The sequence below is a fragment of the Poecilia formosa genome, unplaced genomic scaffold (assembly GCF_000485575.1).
Source record: "Poecilia formosa unplaced genomic scaffold, Poecilia_formosa-5.1.2 Scaffold357, whole genome shotgun sequence".
Taxonomy (NCBI): Eukaryota; Metazoa; Chordata; class Actinopteri; order Cyprinodontiformes; family Poeciliidae; genus Poecilia; species Poecilia formosa.
In genome coordinates, this window is record NW_006800296.1 from 267,523 (window position 1) to 283,649 (window position 16,127).

The 16,127-nt window shown below is 38.2% G+C and overlaps 2 protein-coding genes across 3 annotated transcripts in view; one reads left to right on the forward strand and one right to left on the reverse strand.

The window, feature by feature from the left end:
• Positions 1-3,515: 3,515 nt before the first annotated feature.
• Positions 3,516-14,716, reverse strand: paip2b (poly(A) binding protein interacting protein 2B). 2 transcript variants are annotated; one of them, XM_007574581.2, is made up of 4 exons: positions 14,629-14,716; positions 5,299-5,465; positions 4,583-4,765; positions 3,516-4,494 (listed from the first exon to the last, which is right to left on the reverse strand). In XM_007574581.2, exons 2-4 carry the CDS (start codon positions 5,452-5,454, stop codon positions 4,438-4,440), a joined length of 396 nt encoding a protein of 131 aa, XP_007574643.1. In that variant the 5' UTR covers positions 5,455-5,465; positions 14,629-14,716; the 3' UTR covers positions 3,516-4,437. The 2 variants fall into 2 exon arrangements, with proteins under 2 accessions (XP_007574643.1, XP_007574642.1); XM_007574580.2 differs by lacking the exon at positions 14,629-14,716 and adding an exon at positions 12,246-12,400.
• Positions 14,717-14,900: 184 nt separating this feature from the next.
• Positions 14,901-16,127, forward strand: part of hspa12b (heat shock protein 12B) — a 26,539-nt gene continuing 25,312 nt past the window's right edge. Inside the window, exon 1 of the mRNA XM_016662064.1 lies at positions 14,901-14,983. The gene's annotated coding sequence lies outside the window, so the exon portion shown is untranslated. The remainder of the gene's footprint in view (positions 14,984-16,127) is intronic.

Sequence of the window (16,127 nt, forward strand, 5' to 3'; positions counted from 1 at the left end):
TTTACTGGAGTTCTGACCCAGTCCTCCCAGTTCAGGTTTCAGATCTTCCCTTAAGCCGCTTTGTAACCACTTCTGCTGGTTGCTGAGGGTTGCTGGGAGCTCGATCTGTTCCAGAGCTTTACCATCTTGACGTTTCTCCAAGACTCCAGCTGCACAGCAAAGGCTGAGGAAACCATGTCAACGCTAAATCAGTCATTGGAATTAAAATCTTATATTGCACTTGCACATTTTCCTGATGTTGTGCAGCTTTTGCTGAAACCCATCATCAATGTGGTAAGATGCTGAAGTTGAGCAACAAACTGGAGTTATCTGCCAGAGCTGGAAATTTAAAAAGTATTTAATTTGCTTACGCTATCAAGTTAAACTTGTGTAAATAATAGGCGCTTTCGCACGGAACGGTTCCANTCAGCCAGGAGCCCAAATAGAGTCTCAGGCATTTTGTTTACCATCTCCAGTTGGATTAGGAAGGCGGCGCTGCAGTAAAACACACGTTTCATCATTAACCAGAGACGAACGCGCAGCTCCGTTACCAGGCAAACTCACAGTGTGTGGAAAGCTAATGGAAAGCAACCAAATGAAATTTAAAAGCAGGTGGAGGCTGGAAAAGGCAGGAAGTGCAACTAATGAATTAAAACCTGAAAAAAAGAAAAAAAGGGCTACTGTCTGAGCACTGACGGTTGCAGACTATAATTTCATTCACAAATGCTGAAGCACGTTTTAATGTGACGTGGCTCAGATGACTCACTCTGCCTAAAGCGGCTTTTTTTTTTTATCCAGACGCTTCATTAAAGCAAATCTGAAGCCTAAAATGTGGACAAGCGTTTAAAAATACTGCAAGCAAATATTGTAAGAACAGTTTACCAGGAGAGAAGTGGGTAAATAACTCCATTAAACCTCAACGCACAACAGGATCTCAAATTGTTTTACCCTGTAAAAAAAAAAATCACAGAGATATTACTTCTATTTTCTTCAGTTGCTGCAGATTGCTGCACATGATGCAATCCAGGCAAATAAAATGAGTCATGTGAAATCTTGCTGCTCGTTGCAACACTCATACATTTGTCTTAGAAGAGGGATTTCACAGGAAACAAAAAAGATTTTTGATGGTCAATCTTCAGTTTTATGAAAATTCTCTGAAGAAATCCTTGTTTCATGATAAAATCTCATCTGTAAAGAAATTATTTACAACCGTCATAAAGCTGGAATCAAACATTTTCCGCCTTCTTAGGGTTCAATGTTGGTGGATTTTTCTGTTTAGTTGTGGAAATTTTCCAATTACAGATTTTTCTGTAGAGCGCATCTAAAATATCTGAAAGAAAATGCAGCTTGGGAAGCTGAAATATTTGCACACAATGCTACTTGACAGATTATTGGCCGTTTCGCCAAGAGCAGACATAACAAGTCTGTAGACCTTAGCTTCTGCTGCACTGCTAGGACGGTTTACACTGCGCTTATTAATGCATATTTAGGTATATTTGATGTTATATACCTAAATATATAACCTCTACTGTCCATTAAAATAGGACAGTAGAGGTGGTTTTAGACTAGAATAAGCCACAAATAGTCAGCATAATCGATGGAGTCAATGATAATTCTGCGGCATTTTTGTTGAGGTATAATTTAAAGCATTTCTGACCATAACTGCAACATTTGTTGCATTTTCAGCTGCTGCAGTTTGCTTTCACACTGCACTGGCTCAAACCAACCAAACTAATTGAAAAACCTGTTCCCCTCCACACCTGTGGGGGCGCTGCACCAAGAAACACTCAATGAAACGACAAAAATGGAGTGGTGTCAGATTTTAGCAATTGAATGATTTCTCTTTTGCAAAACTCTAATTTCTCCCGCTAGTGTTAGACTTGAGGGTTTGTTTTGATTGTATTTACCCAGAATCCCCTGCACTGTAGTCTACTTCCTGCCTTTGGAGTTGTTGCCGGCTCGCTTGGTATCCATATATGCATTCGAACTGCGTGTACATGCATTCGTATGACAGAGTTCACTTCAACCAAACCGAGATCGAGGTTTTTAGGTGGACCAGGGTTTGCTTTTATTGGGCCACATCAGAGCCTGATCGCGCAAACAAACCGGAGTTTCTACACAAACTAGAGTTCAATCTAATCAGGGCTGGTGTGAATGCATCCTCTAGTACAGAAGTGTCAAATTCCTGTCCGGAAGAGTCACCAGAATCACATATTTAGATCACTAACAGAGCTTTGTAAAAGTCGAGTCCATAAGGATACGATTCGGTCATTTGATTTCAGAGTGTTGGATTTATGACCGATCCATCTGCTGCTCCGTCAGCTGAGCCAAGTTACTTCATCTCAAAGGATGAAGTTGCCTCAGATATGGGACAACTTCTGGCCCGGGCGAAGGCAGACAGGAAGTTTCATTGAGAACCTAAGCAGCACAAGGAATGAGCAGCGACTCAGGATGACGCCAAGCCAAAAAAAAAGGAAAAAAAAGGCAAAATGTTCTAAGAAACTGGACAAGTTGTCCCGTCTGCTGCGACTGTCTCTGAGTAAATGTTAACGGAAACATTTAGAAACACACCGGATTGATTAACTTTTGTGCAGCTGATCAAATCGTTTTGTTCTTCATAAAAATAAAAAATAAAAAAATCACATTTAAAAACAATACTAGAAACAAAATAAGAGTAATGTTACTGTCTCCATTACTACATTTTATGTAAAAACTTTAATAGAAAATGTTTTTCTATTGGAATTTNCAAAACAAAAATCACCAAAAAAATGATTTCATGTTGTACGATCCACCTGGAGGACGGTCCCTGCTGGCTTCTCCGTTCCCCAGGTTGCCGTTCGGTGCTGTGGTCCAACACTGAGGAAGTTCCGCCTGAAAACCAGAACTCCTGCGCTTACAGGCAGCAACAGCACCAAGACGAGCCAATAGGACGACTAATTACCCAGTGGTGAAATATTCTGATGGTTTCTCCATAATACTGCCGCTGAATTTATAAGCCGACGTGGCAGATCTCAGAAAACGGGACGTCGTAATTTGCGACTGCAGCCAACAGCATCTCCTTAATTTAACTGATATTATATTCAAACAATACAAACTCTGGGAAATCCACGAGGAGTTCTGGTTTAGAAGGAAGAACTTCGTCGAGAAGGAAAAACAAATTCTGTCCTCGAGTAGGAATAAAAAGAATTGGAGGGATGCAATACTGTCCACCAAATGCTGCTCCACTTTACCAGGACAAATTGGACACCACAGTAGAGACCAACGCCTCGTCCTCAAATACACAAAGTGGAAAGAAAGGAGAAGGAAAAAAAAAAAGAAAAGGAGACAAAGCTATTTTTGAGAACCTGATCTGGACACTAAATCTGAACGAACAGAGCCGGTCCAGCAGGAGGAGGCAGCGGCTGTGTTTCAAAGCAAACCCGTCTCCTCTTCACCCTCGTTCCCATAACAACGCTGGTCCCCAAATAAACCCAATCTGAAACCAAGCATGAAGCTGATAGCAAACTAAACAATTAGAATCTTTTTTTTTCTTCTTCTTTTTTAAACAACAAACTCAACTTGATGCATGATTTAGACGTTAAACCACCTCGGCTCTTGCGCGCTGGACAAAAAGATAAACCTGGATTTCTATATAAAATCTGAAAAATAAATTTCTCATCCACGATTACAGTTGTCCATGTCTGCCCTGACAGGTTGAAATGAACTGCCAGGCAGGGTGGGGGGATGAACGGCGGGGGAGGGCAGGAGGCGTCCGGGTTTGTTCAGAAACAGAGCTGCTGCCGCTACAGGTGAACTCGTATCTCTGGATGCACAAGAGCTGCGATGTAACCAGGAGTTTTCATATATCGGATTTAATTAATTTTAATGACTGATGAGTTTGCAGAGCAGACAGAACCTCACTGGAGTCCCCTGAAATTCTTGTCCTTCTTTAGCCTTGCTGTTGCTGAAACCCTCTTCCTACTAAAAATGGTGTTTGCTCATTTTGGAGAAAAAACAAACCAAACAGAAAAAATTGAAAATGAAGCAGTTACAAGTGTCGATCCGAACTGATTTAGATTTCTTGTAAAGCCTTTGGGTTGACGTTTTGACCCGGCATCTCTCTCAGGTAGCTGCCACAGTTCCCAGGGAGCCACAGTGAGCTCTGCATGCTCTGCAAAAACGGCAAATATGACACGTGAAATGCAAACGATGAGCTAGCGTCTGCGGGGCCCAGCGCCCCTCAGTTTACGAGAAAAAAAACAAAAATAAAAAGATTAAAGAGGAAAAAAGAAAAGAAAAAAAAGAAATCCCCCCACCCCCCGACTGGGCCTACCGGCACGCCACTGACTTCAAGTGTGTACGGTGTGTGTATGCGTGTGTGTGTAACAATAAGAATGTGTGCGGCCATGGCCGTAAAGAGTCTCTGGATGTGCAAGGGCTCATGTGTGCATGGAGGCTCCATGGGGGTGAGGGGGACTTCTAGTATTTCATCCCTGGCACAAATTCCTTCGCTTCAGGATTCAAGATGCTCTTCCTCTGCAGAAGACGACAAGAAAACAGACTTAAAACTTTTTCTTGTAAACAGGATGTGTGTGTGTGAGGGGGAGGAGAGACGCAGACTCACCGCCACTTCCTCCACGTTGCTGTGGTGGTCGCTGACCGACAGCCCGTTGAGTTGCTGCTGCAGCTGGCCGACTCCCTGGTTGTTGAGGTCACGCGAAGGGATGAACCAGTCCTGGTCTTCCTCCTCCAGCATTTCCTGGAAGCAGCGCTCCAGGAACTCCTGCTCCAACAGCTCCTCTTCCACCTGGGAGATAAAAAATAAAATAAAATACACATGAGGAACGGCAAAAATATACGTCAGCATTTGAAGTATACAATTTAAAACTGCAGTATGTAACTTTTGTGAATGTTTAAATAAAAAAAAGCTCCTCTGCCATTTGCAGAAATGCACAGATGATCAGAAACAACCAATCAGAGCCAGGAGGCGGGTCTTAGTGCTGTCAATCACCGTTTCCCTGCTATGCTACAAAAACAGACTTAAGTAAAACTACCAATAGAAACAAGAATGAAGCATTTTTTTCCTCAGACATTTTAAGGGTTTGATTGCTGTAATGCAGTTAAAATTCCTTCATTAAACACTGAAAAGCCCTTTCTGTAATATAAAGATTATTTTCAAAGCTGACTATTATACAGTTTTGTTTTACTGTTGTATATCGAGTGAAAACATTAACTTCACATCTACCAGGACTGTTAATATTTTTTGGCTCCACTGTATGGAAAGAGGGAAAGGAAATGTGGGACTCCTACAACATGAAATGGTACGTTACATAAACACACCTGTCTGTTGTACTCCTCCTCGTTCTCCATCCACATGTACTCGGCAAACGGGTTGGCATCGGGTCCGTCTCCTGCGTGCCCATTGGCCACCGGCTCCTTCCCTTCCTTTCCCGGCGCTCCGCCTCCCGGTGTGTTGGCGACCTCTGGACCGCTCATCTCAGCTGGCTCTGTTGGACGGTTACAGAATGAAAGTGAAGATCGTGATAGGGCTGGACCATAAACGCGTAATCAATATCAGTGAAAGATCCAGTAATTTCAACTGAACTTCGATCCAGAACCGCACAGGATTCTGGGGGATGTAGGCAGAGGAAAGGCTTCAGCTGCTCAACCAGCGAAGGAAAGTTGGTGGAATCAACCAACTCTCTTTCTGGTTACCTAGCAACAACCTGCTGGGCGGCCAGCAGTTTCAAGTTCACAACTTTGGTTACCTAGCAACCTGTTGAGTAACTAACTTGCGCAGCAGAAGTTAAAGGTTTCGCCACCGTCTCTCTACGCCTGTCACAACAAATGATCCTAGTATTTATTGCGATAAACGATAATGTTGTTGTTTTGAGACCAATTTGAAGTAATATAACATTAATGGAATAACAATGCAAGAACACATTGTAAAATATCAATAAACTTTAATTTCTAACAAACATTCAACACAAAAATTAAAGAGGCAACAAATAAAACGAGTTTAAATCAAACTGTCCTTCAAAACAAGAGCTAGTTGAGTCCAAAAAACTTCAGTCATCCAGTTTTTGTTTTTTTTACAAAAAGATAGAAAAATAAATCATACAATTGGAAATTAAGTTTGATGTAATTTTTCATGTGAATAATTGATTAACTGCTTATTGCGGCAGGCCCAAGTCCCTCATAACTGCTTAAAAATAAAAATAAAAAAACAGCATGGAGAGAAAACTGTGGATAAAATAGGAAAGGTCACCCCACAAGTTTGACACCATTTCAGATATTTAAAGCAAAAAACTAATCTATAATCATTGATATCGACCGACACAAAATGCTTATATTACGATACGTTTTTCAGATACATCGTCCAGCCCTAAAACATAAGAAATGTCCAACAAGTTCAATATCTCAGCTGTTAAATTTAGGATATGATCCAGGTTCATCAGAATGACTCCCTTCTCATTATAACATCTTGATAAGGGAAACAGCCGGGATGGATCCAGTTAGGTGACCCAATTCATCAACCAAATCAGCCAGGAGCCCAAATAGAGTCTCAGGCATTTTGTTTACCATCTCCAGTTGGATTAGGAAGGCGGCGCTGCAGTAAAACACACGTTTCATCATTAACCAGAGACGAACGCGCAGCTCCGTTACCAGGCAAACTCACAGTGTGTGGAAAGCTAATGGAAAGCAACCAAATGAAATTTAAAAGCAGGTGGAGGCTGGAAAAGGCAGGAAGTGCAACTAATGAATTAAAACCTGAAAAAAAGAAAAAAAGGGCTACTGTCTGAGCACTGACGGTTGCAGACTATAATTTCATTCACGAATGCTGAAGCACGTTTTAATGTGACGTGGCTCAGATGACTCACTCTGCCTAAAGCGGCTTTTTTTTTTTATCCAGACGCTTCATTAAAGCAAATCTGAAGCCTAAAATGTGGACAAGCGTTTAAAAATACTGCAAGCAAATATCGTAAGAACAGTTTACCAGGAGAGAAGTGGGTAAATAACTCCATTAAACCTCAACGCACAACAGGATCTCAAATTGTTTTACCCCGTAAAAAAAAAAAAATCACAGACAGATATTACTTCTATTTTCTTCAGCTGCTGCAGATTGCTGCACATGATGCAATCCAGGCAAATAAAATGAGTCATGTGAAATCTTGCTGCTCGTTGCAACACTCATACATTTGTCTTAGAAGAGGGATTTCACAGGAAACAAAAAAGATTTTTGATGGTCAATCTTCAGTTTTATGAAAATTCTCTGAAGAAATCCTTGTTTCATGATAAAATCTCATCTGTAAAGAAATTATTTACAACCGTCATAAAGCTGGAATCAAACATTTTCCGCCTTCTTAGGGTTCAATGTTGGTGGATTTTTCTGTTTAGTTGTGGAAATTTTCCAATTACAGATTTTTCTGTAGAGCGCATCTAAAATATCTGAAAGAAAATGCAGCTTGGGAAGCTGAAATATTTACACACAATGCTACTTGACAGATTATTGGCCGTTTCGCCAAGAGCAGACATAACAAGTCTGTAGACCTTAGCTTCTGCTGCACTGCTAGGACGGTTTACACTGCGCTTATTAATGCATATTTAGGTATATTTGATGTTATATACCTAAATATATAACCTCTACTGTCCATTAAAATAGGACAGTAGAGGTGGTTTTAGACTAGAATAAGCCACAAATAGTCAGCATAATCGATGGAGTCAATGATAATTCTGCGGCATTTTTGTTGAGGTATAATTTAAAGCATTTCTGACCATAACTGCAACATTTGTTGCATTTTCAGCTGCTGCAGTTTGCTTTCACACTGCACTGGCTCAAACCAACCAAACTAATTGAAAAACCTGTTCCCCTCCACACCTGTGGGGGCGCTGCACCAAGAAACACTGAATGTAACGACAAAAATGGAGTGGTGTCAGATTTTAGCAGTTGAATGATTTCTCTTTTGCAAAACTCAGTAATTTCTCCCGCTAGTGTTAGACTTGAGTGTTTGTTTTGGTTGTATTTACCCAGAATCCCCTGCACTGTAGTCTACTTCCTGCCTTTGGAGTTGTTGCCGGCTCGCTTGGTATCCATATATGCATTCGAACTGCGTGTACATGCATTCGTATGACAGAGTTCACTTCAACCAAACCGAGATCGAGGTTTTTAGGTGGACCAGGGTTTGCTTTTATTGGGCCACATCAGAGCCTGATCGCGCAAACAAACCGGAGTTTCTACACAAACTAGAGTTCAATCTAATCAGGGCTGGTGTGAATGCATCCTCTAGTACAGAAGTGTCAAATTCCTGTCCGGAAGAGTCACCAGAATCACATATTTAGATCACTAACAGAGCTTTGTAAAAGTCGAGTCCATAAGGATACGATTCGGTCATTTGATTTCAGAGTGTTGGATTTATGACCGATCCATCTGCTGCTCCGTCAGCTGAGCCAAGTTACTTCATCTCAAAGGATGAAGTTGCCTCAGATATGGGACAACTTCTGGCCCGGGCGAAGGCAGACAGGAAGTTTCATTGAGAACCTAAGCAGCACAAGGAATGAGCAGCGACTCAGGATGACGCCAAGCCAAAAAAAAAGGAAAAAAAAGGCAAAATGTTCTAAGAAACTGGACAAGTTGTCCCGTCTGCTGCGACTGTCTCTGAGTAAATGTTAACGGAAACATTTAGAAACGCACCGGATTGATTAACTTTTGTGCAGCTGATCAAATCGTTTTGTTCTTCATAAAAATAAAAAATAAAAAAATCACATTTAAAAACAATACTAGAAACAAAATAAGAGTAATGTTACTGTCTCCATTACTACATTTTATGTAAAAACTTTAATAGAAAATGTTTTTCTATTGGAATTTGCCTTATTTTGCCTTATTGATTACCAATTCAGTAATCAATTGGCAAAATTGATTACTGATTATTGATTACTGATTATTGATTACTGATTATTGATTGATTACAAAATTGATTACAGTCTTTCCACAAATCCAATTGAGAATTTGTGGAAAGACTTGAAAACTAATGAGTGTGAGCTATTCTAGAAGGAAAATCGTGCAAAATGTTCAACTCTAAATGCAACAGAAACCATCTGTCCTTCATTTTCAACTTCACAATAACTTGTTAGTCCATGTTGGCGTGTCACGTAATTATTAAGGCTTGTTTTACTTTTAAATAAAACAAACTAAATACAATAAAACCAAGTAATTGGTTATGTTACAGTAAATACTACTTTGCCTTGGTGAGAATGTTTTTAAAATACAACTCTCCTGTCATTTAATGCAAAAGTTTACTTTAAAAATATTATAAACACGTTGCAGACATATTTCAGATTAACTAAATGCATACAGCTTCATCCACTGCCAACTAAGAAACATTTCTCAAGTAGAAAGTAATTTTATACTTTAGTCTCTTTTTACATTACATAATTTATATCAATGTTAAATTGCATAAAATGTTATCAGCGATGTTTAGATATTACTTTTTTCAATAAATAAAAACATTAAAAGCAGTAGTTGTGGTAGTCCCGCTAGAAAAACTCTTTATATAAGCATAGAGTAAATATCTTCAGGAAGTGAAGAAAAAAAAAAAAATCTAGTTCCCTTGTAAATAAGACTTCCTCTTCCTTCAGTGGGACTTTCCCTCCCTCATCTGGGATATTTGCGTCCCGATCAATAACAGTTCACAGACATACAAACAGCCGCAGGAACAGCAGCCTGTTGTCACAAAGCAAAGAAATTCCTCCAAGTGAAAGGAGTCAGGATTTGATCAGCGCTTTTCTGACGCAGACGTAGTATTACTACTATACTTGACAAGCCCATACTGATGACATAATCCTCCTGCTGCTACAGGCCAGTCATGACTCACGTGGTTAAGAAAAAAAAAAAAAAATATGTATATATACACACGTCTCTCAACGAGCAGCTTTAGGGCCGACCCGACCTAGGTGTCGTTTCTGCAATGTTTGACTTGCAGAAAACATCCCATAATGAGCCAATTCCAGACCTCAGACAGAAATGTTTCTCCTCTCACGCTCTGTGCAGCGCAGCGGCCATGTGCAAGCGGAGTTTACCCTGACACAGACGGACAAGCGGTGTTTTTCAAGACAGCGTGAACAAACATGTAACCTAAGTAGGTTAGAGGACAGAGGAAAGATGCGTCTGGCTCCGTTTACAAGAAGCAATAAAGACGGCTAATCGAACAGCTATAACTGATGAATGAAAAACAAACCGGTCAGGAGAGAGTAAAGGAGAAAGAATTACTTTAAAGAGAAATCTCAGGAGCTGCTTTGAATCCGAATTAAATGTGTTAAAAATTATATTAAAGGTTTGTAAAAAGTCAGAGAACTGCTAAAGCTTCAAATGTGATGAGGAAAAACACGAGTGACAAATGAAGAAAATAAGCCCAGTAATGGTGGCCCTGATAGAAAACTGCATCCAAAGCAAAATCCTTTAAATATTTAATATAGACCGACTAAAAACAACTTAAACCCCATCATATCAGCCTGCAACTAACAATTAAACTCTTGTAGAAAACGCATTCAGCAGCCAAACCTTAAAGCTTTCCCATTAAAATGCAACTAACGCACATCTGCATTGTTCAAGCAATAATTATCAGTTAAGATAAACAAATATGATGCTGAAATCCAATTAGCGCGGTCAAAACACACCAACATATTGTGAAATTACAGTTTTCCATGCACACATCTTAAATTCCAGTGTTGAAATGTAACTTTGTAATACAAGGTTTTGTATTAAAAGGTATATACATTCATCTTAAAACATCCAGATTTCCATCATTAGTGAAAGGAAGCAACTAGAAGAGTCATTTTCAATACATTTTTATTTGTATAATTAACACACAGGGTGGATATAAATGTAACTTGAAGTGGAAAAAAAGGTTTTATTTATGATATGTGATTTTTTTTTTCTGTGAGGTTAAGGCAAAGTCCATTTAGCTCTAAATCTGTCACTGCATACAGGTTTAAAAATTTTTATTAAAAAATATATAAAATTGGCTACCAACTACAATTACACTGAATGTTCCAACTCTTTCTAAATTACTGTATTAAAAAAGAAAAACTTCCATGTTTGTAAGGGTTATCACCATGTTATGAAATTTTATACATTTTTTTATTATTTCCCCCTTTTCTTCTGCCCTCGTTATCGTTTTAAGAGCACAAGCAGCAACGATTGGGACAGCTAAATTAATGTAAATTAATCATTTTACCAGCAAAACTAAACCAAAATCCAATTAACCAAGTATTTTTACACACAATAAATTTTAGGTTTTGATTATTAATAAAAAATATTTACAAGAAAAACTAAAGTAAATAGAAAATATATAATAATAAACATCAAGGTAAATATGAGAATATACGTAAACCAAATAAGTAAAACATTTTTTTTTTTAGTATTTTTGGATTAAAACTACATTTTTAAATGTTTTAACTTGTTTTGTATTGCAATTTTAAACCTTGTATGTTTTTTTGTTCATTTTAGTGCAAATACACGGAGGTAATGACCAACCAATTCAGTTTATGGAATTTCCTAATAATTTGTGAATTTTAAAACCCATTTTAATGACATTTTATACGCTAAATTGTATGAGAAACATTGAAAATATCAAATAGACTTAATGAGTATCAGTAGGGGGAGCAAACCATTCCTAAACTGTCCGTTTCAGCCATAATAAACAGTGTAAATAAGCGCCTTCCGAACTGTTTCCGTGATGTAACAGAGCTGCATGTAACAGGACCGATGCGGCTCGAAGCTAACGACTTGCTAACGGGTTCCTCCAGGTGTAAAGCTCTGCCCCAGGCAGCCTGTTGTGAACGGATTTAGCTGAGGTAATGCTCAGAGGCCGGCTGTAAACAGACTGTCAGTGGACGGGGCCTAAAAAAAAAATAAAAAAAAAAAGGAAAAGGTGAGAAGCTATCCCAGCAACAACAAAGAGCGGAGGGGGGCTGGCTGCCTGCCGCAAAACTGTTTTTACTTCAAACTCAAAAAGCGCAAAAACATCCCCAACAATACAATCGTCAAATTAAAAAGGACGAAATTAGCTTTTAAAACGCCTCGAAACAGACCGAGGACAAACGCAGGTGCTACGCGAATATTTGAGGCCAAACAAAGTGGGCTTCGCTATCAGCTAGCAGGCTGCTACAGCATGGCAGCATCCCTGAAGCAGGTCAACAAAACAAGCGTCCGCTTACCAACATAACCGCCGCCTAACACGCATCAATCGCCGGTCATTTACATGCAGCCGTTCGAGATTTATATTTACCTGGCATTGTTCTCTCGGTGTTCGTCTGAAAGCGCAACGTTACTCGGGTTGAAGTGCCCAGCGAAGAGTGCTCGCTCGTCGTTTCTCCAGCGGGGGATTTCTCTGAGCTAAATCCTGTTAGCCTGCTGCTATCGTGCTATGCTGATGCGTTCGCGGACTTTATAGCAGCTCGGACATGTCGGGATTTCAGTGACAGTCATGCAACTCGGCAAAAACGGTTTATAGTCAAGTTTTTAAATATGGGTTAAAGTGTTCTAAAGGTTTGGGAAAGTGTGCACCGACTTTACGGTAAAACGTTATAGGACTGAAAATTAAAAACTAGTATTTTTATATGCTTGTAAAGCATTTTACAGTTGAAACCAGAAGTTTAACTACAGGGGTGGCTCAAGCCTTTTTTGGGACCAACATGTCAACATGCAAATGCTTAATCATTCCTAAGCTACTCTTTGTGTGTAACATACCTATTAGCACCTACTAGCATTAGCATAATGTAATTATACCATTTATTTAATCTTAAATGAGCAGCAAGCTAAGAAAAAATATTTGGATTTGGATTTTATCTAAGTGTGTCATTTTATTTCAACCATCTGAAAGTAATAGCAGATGATAAACACAAAATTTATTGAAAACAACTTTGATGTCTTATGTTTCCACAACAGTGTAAGGAGCCATCAACAGGAAGCAATTAACTTATGTATAACTATAAAAATAATGGAAATTTTTCATATGTGGTAGCATGTAGTTTTATTTATATATATATATATATATATATATATATATATATACACACACACACACACACACATTTCTATCATGCTACCTTGGTGCTTGTGGGGGCCCCCTGGTGGTGTGGGGGCCCTAAGCAGTCACTTAACTCGCAAATGTCTTTTTCTGGATCTGTTTAAATACACTGAATAAAAAACAAAAATGTTTCCTCTGTTTGAAGTTAAATCAGACCAAACCTTTCATGCTTTAAGTCAGTTAGAATTACCTGAAGTATTTCTATTTGCTATATTATACAATAATGACAGGGAGAATATGTCAGATTTATTTATTTAGGTTTTCAAAATCAGCTGGAGTTCTGGTTCATTCCTCCTGACAGAACCGGTGGAACTGAGTCAGATTTGTAAGCCTCCTAATTCTCTTCTCTATTTTTGTCATTTAAAAAAAATAAATAGAAAATTAAAAAAAAAAAAATCAAGATTTGTAGATGTGTCTACAAATGCTGGTAAAAAGGACAACGTTAACAAACACATTGTAAATCAAAATATGTTCAACTGTCTAGGCAGAAAGTTCAAAAGCAGTAAATAAATACAAAAATTATATAATAATATTTATAAATAATATATATAAGCAATAAATCAATAGATCACATGATAAATTAAAATGAGCTACATTATTTGCACAATTACGACTTGTACAGATACTTGTTTTAGAAATGCAAATTTTATCCTAATTTTGTATAAAAGATTAGATGGCTGTACCTTTGTCTTTTTAGGCTTTTTTGTGTTGACAAAGCCAGATTTACTTCTCTGTGAATGAAATACTTAAATTTTTAATTCAGTTCTTAATATTTTTTTACACATTTTTGTGAGGTGTATTTCAGAAAGCCGAATTCTTTAGTTATGAAGATTTTTTTTTTTTACTTTTAAATTTTTTAATTATTATTATTACTCAGTTTTATAAAGACAAAATAGTTTTAAAATCTATTTATTCATTTATTTTTGCCTGTTTGTTGAATGTTTTCCCTAGCCAGAGCAGTAGGTTTTTAATTAAAATACTTTTTTCCTTTTTTTATGTATCCTTTACTCCATTAAAATAAAAATAAACTAAACATATATTTTTCAGTTTTTTGCCAAAAAGTTAAACAAATAACATATTTTCAAACTGTAGCTATTTTTTAAAATGAGTATTAGAAATCTGAACTTTTATCTTAAAAATTCAGAACTTACAAAAGGTCCCTGAACGCAGCATGTGGACAAACATCCACCACGATGCTTTTCACTCTCTTACACGAATGCTTGCGTGGCTTCGCGAATTAAAGCATTTCTCACGACTAATTAAGACATTCAGACGCTTCCGTTTTGTTTCAACACTAACGTGGCTGAATACGTGGGAATTATTATGAAATAAAACATTTATGTTGTTCTAAATAGTGTGGGTAAAATTGCTACAGCTCGTGTTACCCACCTCTAACCTCGAGAACCGTATTCTGACCTTTAAACACATTTATTATGAGTTATTTCCTGATTTTTATACACACCGTTAGATGTAACATTACGCAGAAATAGAATTATGTACAGAAAAACTGCGGCTAGTTATTTTACACGGAGTGCGTCCAGCCTGCCCCGTTTCCTTTTTAAGCTAGTTTTTACCCACTCACCACTGAACTTTAAGTGTAAAACGGGGGCAATCCGCAAGCCAGCTGTCAAAAGAGGAGGGGGGCAAAACGTCTCTTTAACGGTCCCAAAAACCCACGCTGTGATGAAATTACTCCAGTTAGCTCCAATTCGCTTATTTCACTCTCGTTTCCTCGTTCGTTTTGCTCGTGTTATTAAGCTAAAACACGATAAAAAACGCTAGATTCAGTCTAAGCGCTGAGAGGAAAAAAACTGTGTCGTAGCCCGCTTGTCCAGTTGTACCCTTCACTGATTGGTTGAAATGAACGTCGATCAAAGCTTCCTCGCCACGCTATTGGTCCATGTTGAAGACAGGTCCCGCCTTACTTCTCCATTCACGTAAGTAAACAAAATCGTCCTTTTTGCTCCTGTCGCTCATTTTTGTGATCATAAGAGTTTGTATTTGACTACGTGGCCCTTTTTAAGGAGGTCTTACGTGTATTTTATATGTGAAGCTACAATGCTGTGCTTTTTCTAGGGACAGGGACAGGAATAATGAAGGAAAAGAGGAAATTAAGTTATGCATGGATACTTTTAGAAGCAGTAATTTTCAAAGTTGGGGTAGGGACCCCACTAGTTGTCACGAATATAAGTTTGGGCCTCTTCAGAAACCAACCTAAATGCCAAAAATATTAAGCACAAAGCATATGGATTTTTAAAATGTAACAGATTGCAAAAAACACCCACTGAATATAAGTAAAAGCAACATTTAAGCAAATATATTGGCTGTTGATGCTAGCATTTCTTTTTAAACTGTATGCCCAACATAGTGTCTGGGTTATGTCCCTCTGAAATTTTTATTTTGTGGGGCAAAAGTTTGGAAAAGCTTCTAAACTTGAGCGCATGTTTATCCTCATAATCATTTTCATTATTATTAAAGATAACCATAAGTATTTTTATTTTAAGTGTTCTTAATAAAATTGAAAAAATTGTTGTCTTAAAGAGAGTTTTTTTATTTATTTTGAGTGTTTTCAATATATTCTTATAAATATAAATTTAGTAGAGCAGATAGGCTGCTTCAAGGTTAGAATATCTTCCTAGTTTCTTATTTCTTTTCTTTCTTTCTTTTTTTAGTCCATATTGAATATTGTTACTGCATTCATTGCCAGCTCTTGGGTTTCAGCTGCAGCACATCAGATGGATGCATTACTCCCAGATCACAGTGGAGGGCGACTGTAGCACACACTGTGGGTGGCATACTGCTTCAGCTGGTAGAGGTATAACTTAGTTTAAAATCTGGATCAAAGAGGAGAAATCGTACAGTAGATGTGTATTTGCTCTTTCCAAGCTCCATTCAGTCCGAGTCCAGTACAGAAACATCACAGACCGTCATCAAAGTGCAATGTCATCCCAATTCCTAATTTCACATTGACAAAGTAAAACATTTCTTCCATGACTCTGCTTGGTCCACTTAGCTAAATGTAAATAATCTCTGCAACTGAGTTCCAGCTTCTTTGTTTTCTTTTTCTTGGTCTCTGAAGCT